This window comes from Pelodiscus sinensis, chromosome 7, assembly GCF_052426305.1.
Source record: "Pelodiscus sinensis isolate ZL-2025 chromosome 7, ASM5242630v1, whole genome shotgun sequence".
Taxonomy (NCBI): Eukaryota; Metazoa; Chordata; order Testudines; family Trionychidae; genus Pelodiscus; species Pelodiscus sinensis.
In genome coordinates this window covers 23,903,178-23,926,336 of record NC_143058.1, presented here as the reverse complement: position 1 = coordinate 23,926,336, position 23,159 = coordinate 23,903,178, and the positions used below count along the sequence as shown (strand labels likewise).

Below are 23,159 nucleotides of genomic sequence, written 5' to 3'. Positions count from 1 at the left end.
ACAGTTTCTGAAGATTCTGAGGAGTGCAGCATAGAGAAAACAGTATAACTGCACTTTTCATCCATGAATGATCCCTGAGTGGTTGAGAATCGTTTCTAGAGGAATAAATTCACCTAACAAGAAATGTAACCACACATGGAAAAGAAGTGTGGAATTACATGACTGCACCACTATGCAGCTCATCTAAAGGGATTCTGAATGTTTTCCTCTATGGGAAGAATTCTTCTCTCAAGATCTGATTATAGGCCCTTCTGTGCATGGATTACTCCTCTCCTACCATTATGGGAAAAAAAATCTACTTTCACATGGCCATCAGAGGACACTGTGTTGGTCCAGGAATTAATGCAGGAGAGGAGGATATAGCATGGAATGTGTGGGCCAGGGAGAAACTTTTCATACGTCCATTGCTCTGATGTACTTCACAAGTAATCGAACAGCCCCAGGCTGTGTTCCCTTTCACTCCCAAACCCGGCAGTGGTAATCCCTCTTTGAGGAAGCCCACAAAAGCCAGATACCAGCTTCTGTAGTTCTGTTGATAGGAAATAAAGGGGATGTATTCCCAGAGCCAGTTCAACCACTCAAGATTCATGACACTGGATAGCCATTTGGAACAAGCCTCACTCTTCTTGCAAAATAATTAAGAAAGAAACTCTGTGCAGAGTTTCCTGGACATTTCCTGGGTAAACTGCGGAGAGGCACTATCTGCCCATCAGTTACTCTGGTGCAAATCTGGAGGCACGCCACTGAAAAAGTCAGGAGATAATCTGGGGATAAAGGTGTGTAACTGAAAGCAGAATTTGGTCCTGTATATTAAGAATATTGAAACATTTGAAATGAAATGTCAAACCAGGCAAGTTCAATGAAGCCTGAAATTAAATAAAATCTTGCCTGATTCTGCCAACATGCAATTTAGTCATTTTAATTTTTTGGCAGAGGCAGATAAAATGATTCTGTTAAAAAGATCACCTGGAATAAGTCGGTTTTACCATAATGATTTTGTGCCCATCTGGTCAGTTTCCATCAATTTTGTTTTATTTTCACCTTGAGTTCTTGTATATTTACTTCAACTCATAATGTATCACAAGTTAGAGGTTGCATATTCCACACATACAAAAGCCAATAGAAAGGTTTGTGAAAAGTCAACAATCTTTCTCTTAATCACAGGTAATCCTAACCAAAATTTAAGGCTGTGTCTACACTGGCATGAATTTCCGGAACTGCTTAAAACGGAATACTATTCCGTTTTCAGTTTTTCCGGAAAAGGAGCGTCTACATTGGCAGGCTGCTTTTCTGGAAAAGCCCTTTTTCTGGAAAAGCGTCTGTGGCCAATGTAGACGCGCTTTTCCGGAAAAGAGCCCCGATCGCCATTTTTGCGATCGGGGCTTTTTTCTGGAAAAGACTACTGGGCTGTCTACACTGGCCCTTTTCTGGAACAGTGTTCCGGAATAAGGACTTATGCCCGAGCGGGAGCAGAATAGTTTTTTCAGAATAGCGGCTGATTTTGTACAGTAGAGCGTCATTGCTTTTCCGGAAATTCAAGGGCCACTGTAGACAGCTTGCAGCTTATTCCGGAAAAGCGGCTGATTTTCCGGAATAAGTGGCCCAGTGTAGACACAACCTAAAAGTTTAAAGACAGACAACATTGATAAAAAAAGCTAAGATTTCATTGTACAATCTGTACATTCTTAAAATTCATAGACATTAAGAAATGTAATAACTTACCTCTAAACTAGCATGCAGGGCACAGACCAATAAAATTGGAGGATTTGATAACCGAAATCCATTGATTCCAGGAGTCAGTTGGAGTTCTGTAAAATGAATAATTTCTGTTAAGTTTTATTTTTTCTTTAACTCAGTAGACCAAATCTTGACCTTTCATTCAATTAAAACTCTTGCTAAAGCCAGTGGGACCTCAGAATTGGTTCATTAACAGGAAATATACTTATTTAACAGGTAGCTACTCCTCTTCGCTTTGAAGGTACTCATTTTTACCCAACAGAAGGTTACATCAGCTGCTTTCCTGGAACCAGAGGACTACATATAATTTACATAAAACTGAATATGTTAAAATACCCATTAGGCCAGATTCCCTTCTCATTTACATTGGTGTAAACTACAAGCACCTCAATTGAAATCAATATCTTGTCCACAGACTGTAAAACCACAGTAAGTGAGAGGAGACTCAGGCTTCTTATCTTTAATATGAAGAAGTAACTTATGGAGACTGCAGATAACAGTGCTCCATCTTGAATTAAGCAAAGTTCATTTGGATCAAATGGAAGGAATATGTAGTATCCATGAACCTTGTTAGGCCATTACAGAACTTGGGGGTTTTTAGGCTTTGAAACTTCATTTGATCTATCTTATATTGCATTATTTGAAATAGTGTGTCATTATTTATCTTTTTAGTGCAAGCACCAACGTTCTTTCGATGGGAGGAGCACCTCTCATTCAATGTAAGGACTTACTAAACTCATATAATTTCTGCCTATCTCCCTCCCTGTGAACTGCCTCTACAAAATTACTAAAAGAGTGACTTTCTATGAGTAGGAACCCAAGAGAAAGGGAGTGGAGAGTGTCTAAGGTGATATATTTCAACTTTAGGCTTTAGAAAATGGCTTGTCTGATTATGGCTCTCCAGTAAGCCTAGCCCAGTCTCTCTATATACAGGACTGAGTTTTAAGTGAAACTTATCTGCCTGTTTCAGGGTGAAGTCTCCTCTAAGATGGAGTTGGAGTAGGGACTGACCTCCAGATTTAGAAAGTACTCTTATGTATCCATGCCCAAGGCTGTCACACATTTCACTTCTTTTGAAATAGGTTTTTATGTTATACCTCATTAAGTTCTAGCTTGGGGTAATAAAGCCAAAGTAGATGGATATTTGCAGTTAGATCCAGATTTCACCCCTTTTATTCATGTTTCCCATTAATTGCAATGGAACTATCCCCACCATAAAGTACTACTCAATATGAAGAATATAAGTAGTTACAAACACTTATGGGATCTAGTATGATTAGGCCTCAATTGGAGTATTGTGTCGAGTTCTGAGTACCACAGTTCAAGAAAGATGTGGAGAAATTGGAGAAGGTCCAGAGAAGAGTAACAAGAATGATTAAATATCTAGAGCACATGACCTATGAAGGAAGACTGAAAGAATTGGGCTCGTATAGTTTGGAAAGGAGAAGACTGAGAGGGGACCTGAAAGCGGTTTTCAGGTATCTAAAAGGGTGTCACAAGGAGGGAGAAAAATTATTGTCCTTGGCCTCTGAGGATAGGACAAGCACCCATAGGCTTAAACTTCAGCAAGGGAGATTTAGATAGGACTTTAGGAAAAACTTCCTAACTGTCAGGGTGGTTAAACAATGGAATAAGTTGCCTAGGGAGTGTCAGCCAACGGTCAGGGCAGTGTGTGTGTGTGTGTGTGTGTGTGTACTGAGAAAAGGTTTAACGTCCGTGACTTTACTGCTAGGACCGGGGTCCTGTCGCAGAGGGTAGCCAACAGGCTGACAGACGCCCCTGTTTATAGGAAGAGCTTATTACACCTCAGATTTTAGCTGCTAGGATACAGGATCCCTTCACAGAGGGCAGTCTAGGGAAGACTGAGAGATGCCCCAACAGATCTGTCACCTGGGAGTGACACGATCCAAATGTCCAAGCTCCTCCTATACCTGTCCCTTATGACCAGCTGAAGTTCTTTTAAATTGTGCTTGGTTCTGTTACAGCAACTGAAGGAGTCAGGTTAAAACTTAAACAGTTACAGGTTTATTAAAAAAAAGACTTATATAAGCATATGGTTACAATAGCTATTGCTCTCTTTCTTAACTGTTAGCAAATACAGATCTTAAAAATGGTTACAAAGAAACTAAAGATAGAAAATAGAAATAATGGTACCAAGTGACAGCTTAATCTTTAAAGAACTCTAAGTCTATGTGTACACTTAAGACAAAGGACCACATCCAGGTACAAGTTTTACCCCTTTCTGTGCCTCTCGACTCCAGCGGGTCAAGCCAGGGCCGGTCCCTCAATTCCTAGGAAAGACGAATACGAGGTGGGCATCCCCGTGGAACCTCAGGAGGTCAAAACACCTAACCCGACCACCAGATAGATGGTAGATTGACACTCAGAGTAAATGTGCTGCTGGACCCATCTTTATACCCCTGGGGGCCCGTATCTTCTTTCTTATCTTAAGATGCCAAATTGTACTGGTCCGTTTTGTGGTGCCAGTTCTTACAAGCAAGTTTCAAATAATTTACATGTGTAAGAGAGATAACTAAATTGTGAGTACTAGACATTTTTTTTACTGGGCGAGAGATTCCTCCCCCCCCCCCCCCCCCGGACGGCTGTGTGTTCGTATCAATATGAGTTTAGTCAAGGGCATGCCTCTACAGCTTCTTGGTCAGCAATTAGCATATCTTTGTTTACAGCCATTCACGGTCACAGCAGTCTGCCATATCCTGAGCCTCCTGCTCCAAGGCTTTTACTGCTCTGTGTGCCCTGTATGCTCCAGGAAAGCAAAGATGGATGTTACAGGGGGGTTCCTGTCTGGCTACAGGGAGGTTGTGGAATCTCTATCTCTGGAGATATTTAAGAGCAGGTTAGATAGACATCTATCAGGGATGGTCTAGACGGTGTTGGGTCCTTCCATAAGGGCAGGGGACTGGACTCAATGACCTTTCAAGGTCCCTTCCAGTTCTAGTGTTCTATGATTTATGATTCTGTGATAAGTCAGGTGCTTTTGAAAATTTTACCTATTAGTCCAAGTCCAAATTTTTGAATGTCCTTTATGGTGTGTTTGTTTGAGTAAACCATCCTGAAGCAAAAAACTAGATTGATAAGACAGTAGATCAAATTTATTCCGGTTGTAACTTCATTGCCTTCAGTGAAGCTGCACAACATCAGGGATGAATTTGGCCTTAGTAGGTTTAAAACCAGTGAGAAAATATAAAGTCTTATCACTTCTATTCAAAATAATGGTGAACAGCATCTTATGAAACATATTTAAAATGGAATGCAGAAGTATACATACTGTTTTCCATGAGAAACCTGGTTTTGAATTCATGACCCCACCAACCTATTAGCCTAAAACAACATGGAAAAACATTTTTAAAACTCCAACAAATCATGAATTGATATATTTGAAATCTACATGAGTATTACTAAATAGCTTCTGATACACTCATCAAATAGCATCAGAAATAGAGTAAGTCATGCGGTTATCTGGCATTAGCAAGATATTTATGTGACTTGACAATTTTTCTTTAATGCTAAAAGATGATATTTACTATATTTATCAAACAATCCATCTATGGCTCTATTAATGTTCATTTTGTCTATATTCATCTTACAAACTGAAAAATAAAGCAGAAATATTTCCGATGTTATGTTCCTAATGGCTAAAAGGACAAACACAAATCTGCTTTGGTAAATATTGAAAACCAAAGAATGTTATAAATCTGACTTAAATCCACAAAAGCAAAGATATGAATAGCAAACAAAAGATAGAGGAGCCTTAGAGTAAAGGTTGCAGTTGCTATGTTGTGCTGATGTGTATCCCCATCTAGCAATTAGATTTTAGATTAAGAAACTGGGTTTTATTGCTCAGTTCCAAGACCCCTTCATGAATTAAAGTTTGTCTCATTTAATTCACAACTAGATTTTTGTGACAATATTATGAAGACATTTCTGGGTGCGTTTCCCCCCCAAAAATTGAAATATTTCCTACACTTGAATAAAACATGAAAACATAACATTTGAACTTTTTCATCAAACATTTTGCACTGACTCATGGCCTTCCTCTGGCCATACAAGGATATAAGGGATGTAACACAATCCCACCTCACCTCTTGTGTGGTCTCTGTAGACCGGGAGTCTCAGCACAAAGGTTTAAGCGGCTGCTGAGTACTCAAACACATCTCTAAACAAGTAGGTGCCTTTGTTTTCTGTGACTTCATCTTCACCATGCCAGCCAGCATAGTTGAGCTATCACTGTGTTGAAAACTGGTGTGGGTTAATTTGCTAGTCACAAAGTTCATGATGCATTTTCATGACTCAAAGCACCAACATCTGAATTATTTGGGCAATAGTTTCTATTATGTTTTATTTGAATTATATTATTTTGCCATACAAAATCCCATTTTAAAGAATGTATGAGTTCATTGTTGATTTCCTTGTGACTGAATATTAATATGTTTTAGCAATATAACATTTCACGTCTGCTTTATATAATATAATGAGAGTGATGAGTCTCCAAAAATAACAAATAAACATTTTATTGAGATTTTATTTGATGGCTACAGTAGGCCCATCCAGAAGTAGTGTGGAAAAACATAGATCCATCCTCTTTGTTTGCTCTGTGTGTGAGTGTGTAATTTGTTACTAGGCCTTGGTTGGGCCTACCCACATGCTGCCTATTAAAATGGTCAAATTGTAAAGTCCAACATAGATGGAACTAGATTGGTCAGTCACTGTGTATGTAAAGAACTGCATTAGTGTCAAGTATAATGTTTATTTGTTACTTTTGGATAATATGGCTATTTGACCCTTATGAATAGATCCATCAGCCTCATCTCTTCATATTATATAAAGCAGACGTGTGAAATATTATATTGCTAAAGCATAGTCAATGAAAATCAACAATGAAATCATCCATTCATTTCAATGGAATTTTATATGTCAAAATAATATAATTCAAATAAAACATAATAAAAACTATTGCCCAAATAACTCAGATGTTGGTGCTTTGAGTCATAAAAATGCATCATCAACTATTTTATAGTATTTTATAGTATCTTTCTCTATAATAGTTTACAATAACACACAATATTATTATTATTACAACATCTCAATTAAGTTAACTGTGAAAGTATCCCATTCATTCCAATAGGCTTAGCATAGCAAAAAGCAAACATGAAATATGCTACCAAGAACAATAGTGTATAATAAGGTTAAAAAATACTAAAGAGCAATTTCCCTGTTGGACCATGTTGTGCACTCCTTCCACAGGCAACACAAGTCTACAAGAGACCCATAGATATCAGAAGTACTGTCCAAGTCAAGAATGATGAAGGACTATATTCCTGGACTTTAGGTTTTAATTTAAGTGAGACTCCAAAGGCATGGAGTTGTATCTAAACTTACTGACTCTGTGAAACTGACTTAAAAAAGGTCCTCTCTTGTGGTTTGTCATATCTGGGGCTATGTCTGGACTGCAAGCTTCTTTTGGAAGAAGCTTTTCCAAAAGAGATCTTCCAGAAAAACTTTTTTCAAAAGAGAGTGTCTACAGAGCAAAAGCTCAATGAAAAAGCGATCTGCTTTTTCGAAAGACAGCATCCACATTGATTGGATGCTCTCTCTCATTTCAATTATGATTACTGTGGACAGAGTGACGAGGAGTCCTGTGGCCCCTTATAGACTAACTGAAGTGTAGGAGCATAAGCTTTCGTGGGCAAAGACCCACTTCGTCAGATGCATGTAGTGAAATTTCCAGAGGCAGGAATAAATATGCAGGCCAGGATCAGGCTGGAGATGATGAGGTGATCCAATCAAGGAGGATGAGGCCCACTTCTAGCAGCTGATCTGGAGGTGTGAATTCCAAGGGAACAGAAGCTGCTTTTGTAGTTAGCGAGCCATTCACAGTCTTTGTTTAATCCAAAATTGATTGTGTCAAACTTAAAGAGGAACTGTAGCTCAGCAGTTTCTCTTTGAAGTCTGGTCCTGAAGTTTTTTTGCTGCAGGATGGCTACTTTTAGATCTGCAATTGTGTGTACAGGAAGATTGAAGTGTTCCCCTACAGGTTTTTGTATGTTGCCATTCCTAATATCAGATCCGTGTCCATTGATTCTTTTACGTAGGGACTGTCCTGTTTGGCCGATGTATATAGCGGTGGGGCATTGTTGGCACATGATGGCATATATTACGTTGGTGGATGTGCAGGAGAATGTACCAGTGACAGTATGGCTGATCTGGTTAGGTCCTGTGATGGTGTTGCTGGTGTATATATGTGGGCAGAGTTGGCACCGAGGTTTGTTGCAAGGATTGGTTCCTGAGTTCGAGTTATTATGGTGCGGTGTGTAGTTGCTGGTGAGAATATGCTTCAGGTTGGCGGGTTGTCTGTGGGCAAGGACCGGCCTACCTCCCAAGGCCTGTGAAAGCGAGGGATCATTGTCCAGGATGGGTTGAAGATCACTAATGATGCGTTGGAGAGGTTTTAGCTGGGGACTGTAGGTGATGGCCAGTGGTGTTCTGTTGGTTTCTTTCTTGGGCTTGTCCCGTAGCAGGAGGCTTCTGGGTACACGTCTGGCTCTGTCAATATGTCTCCTCACTTCCTCGTGTGGGTATCGCAGTTTACAGAATGCTTGTTGAAGATCTTGTAGGTATAGGTCTCTGTCTGAGGGGTTGGAGCATATGCGGTTGTACCTCAGTGCTTGGCTGTAAACAATGGATTGTGTGGTGTGTCCGGGATGGAAACTGGAGGCATGCAGGTAAGTATAGCGGTCGGTAGGTTTTCGGTATAGGGTGGTATTGATATGACCGTCACTTATTTGTATCGTGGTGTCCAGGAAATGGACCTCCCGTGTAGATTGGTCCATGCTGAGGTTGATGGTGGGGTGGAAGCTGTTGAAATCATGGTGAAATTCTTCCAGAGTCTCCTTCCCATGGGTCCAGATGATGAAGATGTCATCGATGTAGCGTAGGTAGAGAAGGGGTGTAAGTGGACGAGAGCTGAGGAAGCGTTGTTCCAGGTCAGCCATAAAAATGTTGGTGTATTGTGGGGCCATGCGGGTGCCCATAGCAGTGCTACTGGTCTGGAGGTATATGTTGTCACCAAATCTGAAATAGTTGTGTGTGAGGATAAATTCACAGAGTTCAGCCACCAGTTGTGCTGTGGCATCATCAGGAATACTGTTCCTGACAGCTTGTACTCCATCTGCATGTGGGATGTTTGTGTAGAGAGCCTCTACATCCATGGTGGCTAGGATGGTGTTTTCAGGAAGATCACCTATGCATTGTAGTTTTCTCAGGAAATCCGTAGTGTCACGAAGGTAACTGGGAGTGCTGGTGGCGTAGGGTCTGAGCAGAGAGTCCACATAGCCAGACAGTCCTTCAGTAAGAGTGCCAATGCCCGAGATGATGGGGCGTCCGGGATTTCCAGGTTTGTGGATCTTGGGTAATAGATAGAACAACCCTGGTCGGGGCTCTAAAGGTGTGTCGATTTGTTCCTGTGTTTGTTTAGGGAGTGTCCTGAGCAGATGGTGCAGTTTCTTAGTGTATTCCTTAGTGGGATCTGAGGAAAGTGGCCTGTAGAATTTGGTATTGGAGAGTTGTCTGGCAGCCTCCTTTAGGTAGTCAGGCCTGTTCATGATGACAACAGCACCTCCTTTGTCAGCCTCTTTGATTATAATGTCAGAGTTGTTCCGGAGGCTGTGGATGGCATTGCATTCTGCACGACTGAGGTTACCAGGCAAGCGATGCTGTTTTTCCACAATTTCTGCCTGTGCACGTCGGCGGAAGCATTCTATGTAGAGGTCCAGACTGCCATTTCGGCCCTCAGGAGGAGTCCATGTGGAGTTCTTCTTCTTGTGCTGTTGGTGGGAAGGTATCTGTGTGTCAGTGCACTGTTCAGTGTCGTGTTGGAAGTATTCCTTGAGACGGAGACGGCGAAAGTAGGCTTCCAGATCACCGCAGAACTGAATCATGTTAGTGGGTGTGGTGGGGCAAAAAGAGAGTCCCCGAGATAGAACAGATTCTTCTGCCGAGCTGAGTGTGTAGTTGGAGAGATTGACGATATTGCTGGGTGAGTTAGGGGTACCATTGTTGTGTCCCCATGTGGCAGGTAGGATTTTAGACAGCTTACAGTCCTTTTTCCTCTGTAGAGAAGTGAAGTGTGTAATGTAGATCTCCTGTCTTATTTTAGTAAAGTCCACTTGTGCAGAAGGTTGGTGTTTTATGAGAGACTCCAGATTGGAGAGCTCTTTTTTGATGTTTTCCTGTTTGCTGTACAGGATGCTGATCAGGTGGTTCCTCAGTTTTTTGGATAGTATATGGCATAATCTCTCACTGTAGTCTGTGCAGTATGTTGATTGCAATGGATTTTTCACCTTCAGTCCATTTGCATTTGGAGAGAAAGATGATATCTGTTTGTACTTGTTTCTTCATGAGGTTGATAGATTTCCACTCCATACGGCTAAATGGAGTGGACAGAGTGGCCACCAGGGCACCTGTGTTTTTTCCTGGAGGCCTCTTTTGAAAAAACACCTTCTTCCGTGTCCACATACACCTTTTTTTTAAAAAAAAACTTTTTTCAGGAAAAGGCTTCTCCCTCATAGAAAGAGGTTTACCAGTGTCGAAAAATCCCCTCCATTCTTTCAACTTTCTATCAAAAGAACTCAATAGCCGTGTGGACGTAAGTATAGTTTTTCCAGGAAAAGAGCCATTTTTCCGGAAAAACTCTGCAATGTAGACATACCCTAGAATTTGGAAACTGAAATTCCAGGAACTTACTAAAGTTTGGCAATGGAAATCCATGAAATGTAAAGTTGTTATAAATGTTTTTAAAAACTATTTTTTGCCTGTCCTTATCATTAGTGAAACATTGACAAGTTGACATTTCTTTTTGCTGTTCTAAAACTCTATGGGTGTTTAGATGCAATTCTGGTTCTTCAAACAAACAAACAAACAAACAAACAAACAAACAAACAAACAAACAAACTCTCAATCCAATTTTTCCTATGAGTGTCAATTTATTTGATGAACAACATGTCAATTAGATTCAAAGAGATTTCATTTCTACACACACAATTTATAAATTAGCAATTAAAAGTTAATGATTTTCTATGACAAAATTGAAATCAGAGCTTCCAATGGTATGCTAAAATTCAGCCTATTATAATGTGAAATAGCTGAGGTGTTAAATACTAAATATGAGGCTTTATAAATGCATAGTAAAAATAATAAGCTGTAAAATTGCACAGTAAGATGAGGTAGTAAAATTTCTTATTAAAGAGTAGCTACTCTGCATACAGAGTGGATATTCTGAAAGGCATTAGTTAATTCAAACATTCCTGTTTTCAGAATACTAAGGCACCAGTTTATAACTTTTTATTTTAAATCTGAGCCATGATTTTATCAAATCTTGTAATACCAAAATGTGGGAAATGACAAAAACCTTGGTATTTTATCTGCCTGTACTTAAATTAATTTGTCTCCAGCCAAGCTGGAGAATTAACCTGCATTATATCTAGGTATTGTAAAGCAGGCATAACTGTTTTAAAAGCATGAGAAAAATACTTTTTTAGATTAGAGGAGGGACTTGTTCTGGAAATATGATTTAATAATCTCTACTGAGAGCTGACTTTTTCTGGACATTTGCATATGTTATTCTTTACATATATAGGTAGAACCAGACTGGAGGTTGGTCACATTTCATTATCACACAATTTGGAATGGCCATACCAGCTTTGAATGTATACTTGTTCTTCTAATATGCACTGGATTGTTAGCCTGCTAACATCCCAGAAACAGCTGAAGAACACACAGCTTCTCAAGATTGCCCTATTAATATGCTTCAGCACTTATAACCTCTAAGGGGACATTTACCCAGAAGGGCTAAAGCAACTTCAGCTACATCATTTGAATAGCTTAAGTCAAAATAGCTTAACTCGGCTTTTGGTGCTGTCTACACAGCAGGAAGTCCAAGGAAGAACACTCTTCCTTCAACTTCTCTTACTTCTTGTGAAATGAGGGTTACAGGAGTCAGTGTAGAAGTCCTCCAGCTTGACATTATTTCAAAATAAAGGTTTGTAGTGTAGACGTGCACTATATTATTTTGTAATAACGTCAGTTATTCTGAAATAACACTGCTGTGTAGACGTACCCTAAGAGTGAGGAGGTATTTGAGTTCACAGATCAAATGGGCATAGAGACTTACTGCTGAGCATGCCAAAAGCAGTGTTCATTAGGTTGGTATTTTTTTGTTTTTAGTGAATGATACCCTACTTAGAGTTAATATTTTGTTTTGTTTTTAAGTACAAATAATTAATTTAAAAGGGAAAGCACATGTTGTCCATTTTCTCTGAAATAAAACAGGAATCCAATGTTCTGAGAAGAGAAAATATTTTGGGATCTTTTGACTACCTTCTGAGCTATACACAATAGCTACATTTTAAATGTTTAATACACTGGGTTTATGCACACTGTTACTTGCTCAATTTTATAACACAAATAAGGCACTAAGGATATTTCATTGGTTTTGTTTTACCCCAAAATGTTCTCCTATTTTACAAATCAAGAGCCAAAGACAGCAGATTTATGGAGGAGAAAATTATGCCATGTAAGCACAGCATCCTCTCATTTGTTCCTATTTCTTTTAAGCACATTACCTCAGGGAACAATCCCTTCAGTAAGTATTTTTATTTAACTCAGTTTTTTCTCACATCTGTGTGTGTTAGACAGAAGCGCTGGGCATTCACAACTTGAGTTGTTCCGTTTGTAGCTGCATTAATGATGCAAGAGTGTGGGATATAATGATCACTATGTATATGCAGTGAAGACATCAAAGAAGATCCTGTTAAAGAACATAGAAGAAATACAAAAAAAATCTTTGACCTTTGCTTCTAAGTTCCAGATGATCATGCAACTGATTTATAATTTACAACATGAAGAAACATACAGTTCATTTGCCTTCTTGTAGGAAAAAAACTGAAATTGTTGAGCAGTGATACAGAAAACAAGCATACACTGTTAATATAGCCTGATTTTCACAACCCACGACAAAGTCTTCTATTAACCAATCTGTCAGCATATTTTGTGAGGAATCGTTTTAAGTATCCATGGGAAAGTGATATAATAGGAAGATAACAATGTACAATTACTGATACTAAATACTAAACCCTCAAACTTCATTACATATGGAATATAACGGTGTCTCTTTACTAGTCAGATCACATCCCTTTCTGGAAATTTCTGATGCCTTACGTGGATAATATACAAATGCTATACTATTGGATTTATATAGTTTACTTATGCTTGGATTTTTTTAATCCTAGTTTCTGAAATGGATTAAGAAGATGAAAAAAACAAGAGGCAGGCAAGCCAGATAAGGAGAAAAATATAAAAGATCCATCCCCCTTTCTCTCCAAGTACCAAACCTTTGCCCATTTTATAAGTAAATGTATTGGTGAATGTGCCCTGCTTTATCATCTGTCTTCAGTCATGGTGATAAAAGGTGATGTGAACTGATTACCTCTTCAGTTCCTTCTCCATCATGAATCAGATGAGCTCCAAAGCAAAAGGGAAGGACAGGAAGTAGTGGAATACACATAGGGACCACACATCTTGAAGAATTTAATTTAACTGCAAAGGATCCTAAAAACTACTAGATCTAACAAAATTAAGAACTATTGAAAATATTAACTATTTACAACTGAATTCATTTTGTCTTTCAGAATGGTGTCAAAGGTAAGAACACATAGATAGCTGCAGCGGCACAGGAGCCAGCAAACAGAGCTATAAACAGGGGAGTTTGAGTGGGAGTTCTGTTGGAGGAGAAGTTTGTATTTGGTTTTGTATTTGCATTGTTTGTATGTGTAGAGGCTTGTAGGAGTAGTGTGCTGGGAGAGAAGCTGAGCCATGATTAGGGGCTTCACTGATTACGGGTCCTATAAAGGTAATCTTCTAGTCAGGCAGTGGCATAGATAGCTGCAGCAGCACAGGAGCCAGCAAACAGAGCTATAAACAGGGGACTTTGAGTGGGAGTTTGTAAGGGGAGTCTGGATATTGGGACTTGTTTGGAGTTTGTTTTTGCTGTGGAGGGGGTGTTTTGGTTTGTTTTTGTGTTCACCGGACTAATAGGATTTTGGTGAGAGAGTAGATAAAACACCGAGGGTATGTCTACACTACCACCCTAGTTCAAACTAGGGTGGTAATGTAGGTAACCGGAGTTGCAAATGGAGCCCGGGATTTGAATTTCCCGGGCTTCATTTGCATCTCGCCGGGCGCCGCCATTTTTAAATGTCCGCTAGTGCGGACTCCGTGCCGCGCGGCTACACGCGGCAAGGACTAGGTAGTTTGGACTAGGTAGTTCGAAATGAGGAGTAATGGTAGTTCGGACTAGGAAGCCTAGTCCGAACTATCTAGTCCGTGCCACGTGTAGCCACGCGGCACTGAGTCTGCACTAGTGGATATTTAAAAATGGCGGCGCCCGGCAAGATGCAAATGAAGTCCGGGAAATTCAAATCCCGGGCTTCATTTGCAACTCCGGTTGCCTAAATTACCACCCTAGTCCGAACTAGGGTGGTAGTGTAGACATACCCAGAGGCAGTAGTGGCCATGGCCCAAGTAATAGAGAACACAAGGTGGATGTTTGGATGTGGTAGCTGTGGTATGTACATGATTCTGGAGGGGGTACCTGAAAGGAGTTTTGTTTGCATGAAGTGCCGCCTGATAGAGCTGATGGAAGAAAAGATCCGAGGACTGGAGATGCAGGTGGAAACTCTGGTCGAGTTAGAAGGGGGGTTGAGCAGATGATGGAGCAAAGGCATGACGTGGCTGAAGGGGAAAGCTTAGATATGCAGATTGAAGTAGGATCAAGGGCCTCAGAGGGTGGACTGCTGGGTGAAGAAAATGGACAGTGGAAGCATGTGACTAAGAGAACCAGGCAGAGGAAAAGATGGGTCAGTGAAGGAAAAATAGAGCTCAAGAACAGGTATGTGGAGCTGGAGAATGAAGAAGGGGTACAGCAGGAAGATAATGAAGATGGAAGGGTAAGGAAGATGAGAAGAGTGGCTAGTCCCATAGATAAAGGGGAAGAGTTAATGGAGACAACACCAATAATGAGCATTAGAAGGATACAGGATGGGTTAAAGAGGATTACAAGGGAAAACAGGAATGGCAAGGACTTGCAGCCAGAGGAAGCAAGAGATAGACCAGAGAATCACACTGTCACTAGGAAAAGGCAGGTCTACGTGCTTGGGGACTCCTTACTGAGAAGAATAGATAGGCCTGTAACGAGAGCTGATCCAGAGAATAGCAGGGTGTGCTGTCTGCCAGGTGCTAAGATACGGGATGTGGAACTGAGGTTGAAGAGGATTATTAAGGGAGCAGGAAGGAATTCATTGATCATCTTTCATGTAGGAACAAATGATACGGCTAGATTTCCGCTGGAACGAATTAAGGGAGACTATGCTAGGCTGGGGAGGATGCTCAAGGAAATTGAGGCTCAGGTGATCTTTAGTGGGATTCTGCCTGTTCCTAGAGAAGAGCAACTAAGATGTGACAGGATTACGATGATCAATAGACGGCTTAGGCAATGGTGCTATAAGGAGGGCTTTGGGATGTATGGTCACTGGGAGGCATTTATGGACGAGGACTGTTCTCTCGGGATGGACTTCACCTAAGTAGGGAGGCTGGCTCAACTGATTAAGAGAGCTTTAAACTAGGAATTTGGAGGAGATGGTTGGGAGATGTCCAGGTAATCTCTACGCTGGATTTTAACACTGAGAGGGAGGAAAATGAAGTAATAAAGGATATAGCTGGGGGTAGGAGAATGTACATGAGTAAGGGTAGGGTGGATACTAGTCTAATAGGTCATATTGGAGGTACAACGTCCATGCCAAATTGGGTAAAGAATGTGAGTGAGGCCAAACAGCAAAAATTAAGATGTTTGTACACCAATGCGAGGAGCCTAGGTAACAAAAAGGAGGAACTAGAGCTATTGGTCCAGGAAGTGAAACCAGATATTATTGGAATAACAGAAACATGGTGGAATACTAGGCATGACTGGAGTACAGGTATTGAAGGGTATGTGCTGTTTAGGAAAGACCGAAATAAGGGAAAAGGTGGTGGAGTCACATTGTATATCAAAGATGAGGTAGATTGTAAAGAAATAAAAAGTGATGGAATGGAGAAGACAGAGTCTGTTTGGGCAAAAATCACATTGGGAAAGAAAACTATCAGATCCTCCCCTGGGATAGTGCTTGGGGTGTGTTACAAACCACCACGATCCAAGTTGGATATGGATAGAGACCTCTTTAATGTTTTTAATGAAGTAAATACTCATGGAAACTGCGTAATCATGGGAGATTTCAATTTTTCAGATATAGACTGGAGAACAAGTGCTAATAATAATAATAGGGCTCAGATTTTCCTAAATGTGATAGCTGATTAATTCCTTCAACAAGGGGGGATGCTATTTTAGATTTGGTTTTGGTGAGTAGCGAGGACCTCATAGATGAAATGGTTGTAGGGGACAACCTTGGCTTGAGTGATCATGAGCTAATTCAGTTCAAATTAAATGGAAGGAAGCCTAATCCGAACTATCTAGTCCGTGCCGCGTATAGCTGCGCGGCACGGGGTTCGCACTAGCCAGCTTTTAAAAATGGCGGCTCCGGCTTTATGCTAATGAAGCCCAGGAAATTCAAATCCCGGGCTTCATTAGCAAGTTCGGTATGCATACATTACCCCCCTACTTCGAACTAGGGGGGTAGTGTAGACATACCCTCTGAGACTAGGGTTTTTTATTTTAAAAGAGCTAACTTTAATAAATTAAGGAAATTAGTTAGGGAACTTGATTGGACTAAAGAAATTATGGATCTTGAGGTGGACGAGGCCTGGAATTATTTTAAGTTAAAGTTTCAGAAGTTGTCAGAAGCCTGTATCCCAAGAAAAGGGAAAAAAATTATAGGCAGTTGTGTTAGACCAAGCTGGAGGTGATTAAGAAAAAGCATCTCAGAGAGGTGATTAAGAAAAAGCAGAAAGCATACAAGGAGTGGAAAATGGGAGGGATCAGTAAAGAAAGCTACCTTATTGAGGTTAGAGCATGTAGGGACAAAGTGAGACAGGCTAAAAGTCAGGTAGAGTTGGACCTTGCAAATGGAATTAAAACCAATACTAAAAGGTTTTATAGCCATATAAATAGGAAAAAAACAAAAAAAGAAGTAGGACCTCTAATTGCTAAGGATGGAGTGGAGGTTAAGGATAATCTAGGAATGGTCCAATATCTAAACAAATACTTTGCTTCAGTCTTTAATGAGGCTAATGAAGAGCTTAGGGATAATGGTAACATAACAAATGGGACTAAGGATATGGAGGTAGATATTACCTTATCCAAGGTAAAAGCCAAACTTGAACAGCTTAATGGGAGTAAATCGGGGGGCCCAGATAATCTTCATCCAAGAATATTAAAGGAACTGGCACATGAAACTGCAAGTCCATTAGCAAAAATTTTTAATAAATCTCTAAACTCAAGGGTTGTACCATTTGACTGGAGAATTGCTAATATAGTTCCTATTTTTAAGATAGGGAAAAAAAACGACCCGGGTAACTATAGGCCTGTTAGTTTAACATCTGTAGTATGCAAGATCTTGGAAAAAATTTTGAAGGAGAAAGTAGTTAGAGACATTGAGGCTAATGGCAATTGGGACAAATTACAACATGGTTTTACAAAAGGTAGATCGTGCCAAACCAACCTGATCTCCTTTTTTGAGAAAGTAACAGTTTTTTTAGATAAAGGAAATGCAGTGGATCTAATCTACCTCAACTTTAGTAAGGCATTTTATACAGTACCACATGGGGAAATATTGGTTAAATTGGAAAAGATAGGGATTAATATGAAAGTTGAGAGGCGGATAAGCAACTGGTTAAAGGGGAGACTACAGTGGGTCATATTGAAAGGTGAACTGTCAGGTTGGAGGAAGGTTACTAGCGGAGTTTCTCAGGGATCAGTTTTGGGGACAATTTTATTTAATCTTTTTATCGCTGACCTTGGCACCAAAAGTGGAAGTGTCCTGATTAAATTTGCAGATGACACAAAGTTGGGAGGGATTGCCAATTCAGAAAAGGTTCGGGATATCATACAGGAAGATCTGGATGACCTTGTAAATTGGAGTTATAGCAATAGGATGAAATTTAATAGTGAGAAGTGTAAGGTTATGCATTTAGGGATTAATAACAAAAATTTTAGTTATAAGCTGGGGACACATCAGTTGGAAGTAATGGAGGAGGAGAAGGACCTCAGAGTCCTGGTTAATTATAGGATGACTATGAGCCGCCATTGTGACATGGCCGTGAAAAAGGCTAATATGGTCTTGGGATGTATTAGGCGAGGTATTTCCAGTAGGGATAAGGAGGTGTTAGTGCCATTATACAAGGCATTGGTGAGACCCCATTTGGAATACTGTGTGCAGTTCTGATCTCCCATGTTTAAGAAGGATGAATTCAAACTGGAACAGGTACAAAGTAGGGCCACTAGGATGATCCGAGGAATGGAAAACCTGTCTTATGAAAGGAGACTCGGGGAGCTTGGCTTGTTTACCTTAACCAAAAGAAGGCTGAGGGGAGACATGATTGCACTCTTTAAATATATTAGAGGGATAAATACCAGGGAGGGAGAGGAATTATTTAAGCTTAATACCAATGTGGACACAAGAACAAATGGATATAAGCTGGCTAGTAGGAAGTTTAGACTTGAGATTAGATGAAGGTTTCTAACCATTAGAGGAGTGAAGTTCTGGAACGGCCTTCCAAGGGGACGGTTTGATGAGATAACATGATCTTGGTAACTAATTGACCATTCGTTATCAGTGGTAAATAGGTCAATGGAGGGATGATAGGAGTTACTATAGAGAACTTTCTGGGTGTCTGGCTGGTGAGTCTTACCCACATGCTTAGGGTTTAGCTGATCATCATATTTGGGGTCGGGAAGGAATTTTCCTCCAGGGTAGATTGGCAGAGGCCCTGGAGGTTTTTCGCCTTCCTCTGTAGCATGGGGTACAGATCACAGCTGAAGGATTCTCTGCATCTTGGGGTCTTCAAAGTATTTGAAGGCTTCAATATCTGAGATATAGGTGAAAGGACTATTCTAGGAGGGGGTGGGTGAGATTCTGTGGCCTGCACTGTGCAGGGGGTCAGACTAGATGATCATAATGGTCCCTTCTGACCTTAAAGTCAGAGGTCTAAAGGTTCTTACACCACCTATTATTGCCTCAGTTGGAGTCACAAGGAAAGTTAGGGTACTTGCATAGACCAACAGATGGGATAACTCACACAGGGAATACACCAGGGATCATCATGTACAGTATGTAGAAAGTAATGTGATCTAGTACTGAAACACATAGGCCCCCCCATTAGGACTCCTAACATACATTCAGGTTATTTTAGCCTGAAGTACAAAGAAGATGTCAGCAGTTAGATGAACTGTGAATGTAATAATTTTGTTCTTATTTCTCTTTGAAGTTTGTAGACAATTATCTGTAAATGTCTGAAGATCATAAGAATGGAAAATCAGGATGCAGGGGGCAATGCTGCAGCACCCCCAGGTTTCACGTGGGGCCATTGGCCCTGTGCCCTTCTCACCGTTCCCTGTGCCTGTGTCCTGCACCCTGCCACCATCCACATTCCACTTACCATCACTCTCACCTCAGCTGAGGCTCAGGTTCTGGCCTCTGGATTTAGTCTGGGGCCCTGCCCCTGGCTCCATTTTCTGCTCCCTGTGCCTTCCCCATGCCTGTAGCTCTGCTCTTGCCACTACTTGTGGGGCGGTACTCCACTCCTGGCTCCATGTCCACCTGCAACTGTGGCCTCCATCCCTTACTCCTCGTCAGGTCCCCCCTTCCCAGAGATAGAGCCCTGCTCCCTGCTTTGGAGGGGGAGGGAAGGAGGGTCAGAAAGCGAACTTTCAGCATCCTCATTTACTAAAATCCTACAGCACCACTGCTGAAGGTGGGTAATTACTTTATGCTAGCTAATCACCAGCATATTTAGGAAACTGGAAATGTACTTCAAAGCTAGGATAATTGCGTATTGTTTACCCAAGGGCCGTATGCTGTCACAAGGCAATGTCAAAAGGCTACAGAGCTCTATAAAAACTCTTGCATTCAGATCCTTTCATATCTGATCTGCTTATGCTTCATCAGGGGAAGTTTGGCTGTGTCCAGACTCAGGGGTTTTTTCGAAAAAAGTAGCCTTTTTTCGAAAAAACTTCACCTGCGTCTAGACTGCAGCCGCGTTCTTTCAAAATTAAATCGAAAGAACGTGGCTTTTCTTTCGACGGTGGTAAACCTAATTCCACGAGGAAGAACGCCTTTTTTTGAAAGTGCTATTTTGAAAAAAGGCGTTCTTGAAAGCAAACAGGGCTTTTTAGAAAGAGAGCATCCAGACTCACTTGCTGCTTTCTTTCGAAAAAGTGGCTTGCTTTTTCCAAAGTTTCGCGTGCAGTCTAGACGCTCTCTTTCGAAAGAGGCTTGCAGTCTAGACATAGCCTTTGGGTCACAAAAATGAGGTCTCCAGTTCCATTTTGGATCACCCTGATATTGGATATTGTACAATACCCTAATGAACTGATTCTAGGAAGGATTCTTTGCAACTCTAATGCTCACCATCTCTTCTGTGAAACTGAACTAAGGACTCTATTTATATCTTTTATGTTTTAAGAACTTTAATTTAATTAATAGTAATTGGTTGTAAGCAGGTATTTTAATGCATTGGGTTACAATAGTAGGGAACAAGTAGTACATCACTCCATTGATGTAAAACCTAGACTGTTTGGTCAATCAAGTGTGAGGTGATTTACAGTTGATAAGTATTTGGAAATAAAGAGTGCATGTGTTCTCCTCTTGGATTAATTTTTTTTCTTGTTAGACTTTTAGACTCAGTCAATGGGGAATATTCCAATCTCAGAACATGTCCAATCTCAGAACATGTCTTATCGCTCCAGGTCAAAACAAACAGAGATTAAGTTCATGTTTATAACAGGAAACAAGTTTCTGCGATCAGAGTATGTGAAAGAGAAATGACTATTATGTTGGGAATCCAATCAGGGCTTGGTGAATTCACACAGAACAATTTGGAGAGCCTCTAAGGCATTCACAATGAGGGGCGATAATTTAATTCACAGTGGTCAGACTGAAGAAACGGTATGATCAAACTGCAAAAAGTGCTAAAGCCTAAATTAAATCCTAAGAAAAGGTTTTACAAAAAACAACCCCTTCAAGGCTAATGAAGTTGAATTAAAAACAGTTAAATCATCTCATGAGCTACTATTATCACAGTACTCATAGATCACTTCTACTAGTCAAATATAAGATATATGAAAAAGGAGAGTACAGCCAGCAGTATGTTAGAACATTTACTGAAAGGAAATTAGATCTCCTGCCTAATGCCAGAAATTAAAAATCAAACAGAGAACCAATTTACTCATAATAGAGATATTAATACACTTCTCAGTGTTTCTATAAGTCCTGGACAATGCTGTATTTTTAAAAGAAACATGGTAATTTTTCTAGGGTGTTTCAACAAGATTAAATTAAACATGAAGCAACATTCCTGCCTAAAGATATTTCTGAACTGTGACTTTTGGTTTAAAAGAGATTCAGATGTTTTTGATTTTGATGATACATTTAGTGAACCATTCACACACTCCTTAATCCCTTGAATGGATCTTCGAGGGAACAGTAGCTAGATGAAATTCTAAATAATGCATATGTCTCACTGAACTATAAAATAAAAATTTAAAGATCCAGGGAGTTATGATTCCTGTAGGTATTTGTTATTTTGAATATTGAAATCACAGCCTTTATCAAATAGAATTCATGAATTATGTCCAGATTGGATTTACTGCAGCAAGAATCAGTCCAAAGTAGGTGGGGTTTGGGCCACTGACTGGAGTCATACATTGCAAAAGAGGTGTTTAAAAGGAAGTTGGGTTGGGATAGCTTTCACAGAGCCTAAATTTGTGTTGCAGAATTTTTATTACTGATAATGATGCAAGAAAAGGAAGGAACATGGGACTAGAACTTAGAAAAAAATCTTTTTTACTTGGAAACTGATCATGTTCATTATGGAAATTATTATTTTTAAAATCCCTCTTTATAGTAGAATTGCTCTTTTATTCTTTGTTGTTGCTTTGTAACAAGAAGCAAAATGTGTCTCAAGACACAGAGGTGTTTGTTATTTTTTTTCAAATATGGCCCCTAATTGCTGTCATTTTTATTAGGGATGAGTAGTCCGTAGAGACTACAAGCACCCAGCAAGCAGCGCTCAATTTCTTGACCTATCACAAGTACTTAGAACAAGGTAAACTTGGTGTAAACATTGATTCCTCTGGTTAGAGCCTGAAATTTGCAGTAGGTATAATGACAGATACTCAGGAGTTGATCGGTAGGAGAGCATCACCTAGTGGTTAGGGCTCAGAACTATGAATGCAGTATGTTGTTGGTAACGGAACTTTCACCCTCTCACTCCACCCAAATCTGACCCAATACCCTTGGAGGGCTGTCATTGATCTGACAGCCACGGGATACTTAAGTCTTCTTTCTCTGGGACACTTTCTTTCACGCTCCTGTAAAGTTATCGTCTGAGTTTAGAGGCATGAAGGGTGTCCGCTCTCCACAAAGCAGCTTCTGGTGGCTACATTTCGGCTACCTCCAGACTGCATCCCTCTGTCGGCAGAGGGATGCAAATGAAGCACTTTGAAAGTGAAAATGATCCTGGGATTTAAATATCCCGAGCTTCAATTGCATATTCATGTTCGGGCGCTGTGCCAATCACGCACCCTTTCGAAAGTGAAGTCTAGCCGCGGCTCTGCCAACAGCGGGGAGCTTTTTCGCCAGATCCTGTACTCCTAAAATGAGGACTACAGGATCTGCCAAAAAAGCTCCTCGCTGTCGGCAGAGCCATGGTTAGACTTTACTTTCACTTTCGAAAGGGCACGTGATTGGCACAGTGCCTGAACGTGAGTATGCAAATGAAGCTCGGGATATTTAAATCCCGGATCATTTGCACTTTTGAAGTGCCTAATCTACATCCCTCTGTCGGCAGAGGGGTGTAGTTTAGACACACCCATAGTGTGATAGTTCTCTTGCTCTCTCAGGCGACAACACATCCTAGTGCAGTATTCCCTCTCAGGTTGTCTTTAGCAGGCTCTTCCTTCCCTTAGGGACCTTTGGGCAATTCTCGTGGAGACATTCTGCCTTTCCCTCAAGTCTCCCCTGCCAGAGCTGCAAGTTTGTTCTCTTTCCTGGTCTGCATGAGCTTCTCCCCTGCTCTTAATGTCTTCTCCTACAGGTGCATTTCCTACATGTATGGCAGGGAGAGGCAGGCGGGACTCAGATCAGTTTCTTAACCCCTTGTTATCCAACGTGGGATTTGTATACCCCATCACACTCTAG

The 23,159-nt window shown here is 40.6% G+C and overlaps 1 protein-coding gene across 1 annotated transcript in view; it reads right to left on the bottom strand.

Annotated features, from left to right (window-relative positions):
* The window catches only part of KYNU (kynureninase), a 100,956-nt gene that overhangs the window by 12,347 nt on the left and 65,450 nt on the right, over positions 1 to 23,159 (bottom strand). The window contains exons 11-12 of the mRNA XM_025191031.3: positions 5,027 to 5,079; positions 1,723 to 1,808 (exon numbers count right to left, since the gene is read on the bottom strand). Of these exons, the coding sequence (XP_025046816.3) occupies positions 1,723 to 1,808; positions 5,027 to 5,079 (139 nt within the window). The remainder of the gene's footprint in view (positions 1 to 1,722; positions 1,809 to 5,026; positions 5,080 to 23,159) is intronic.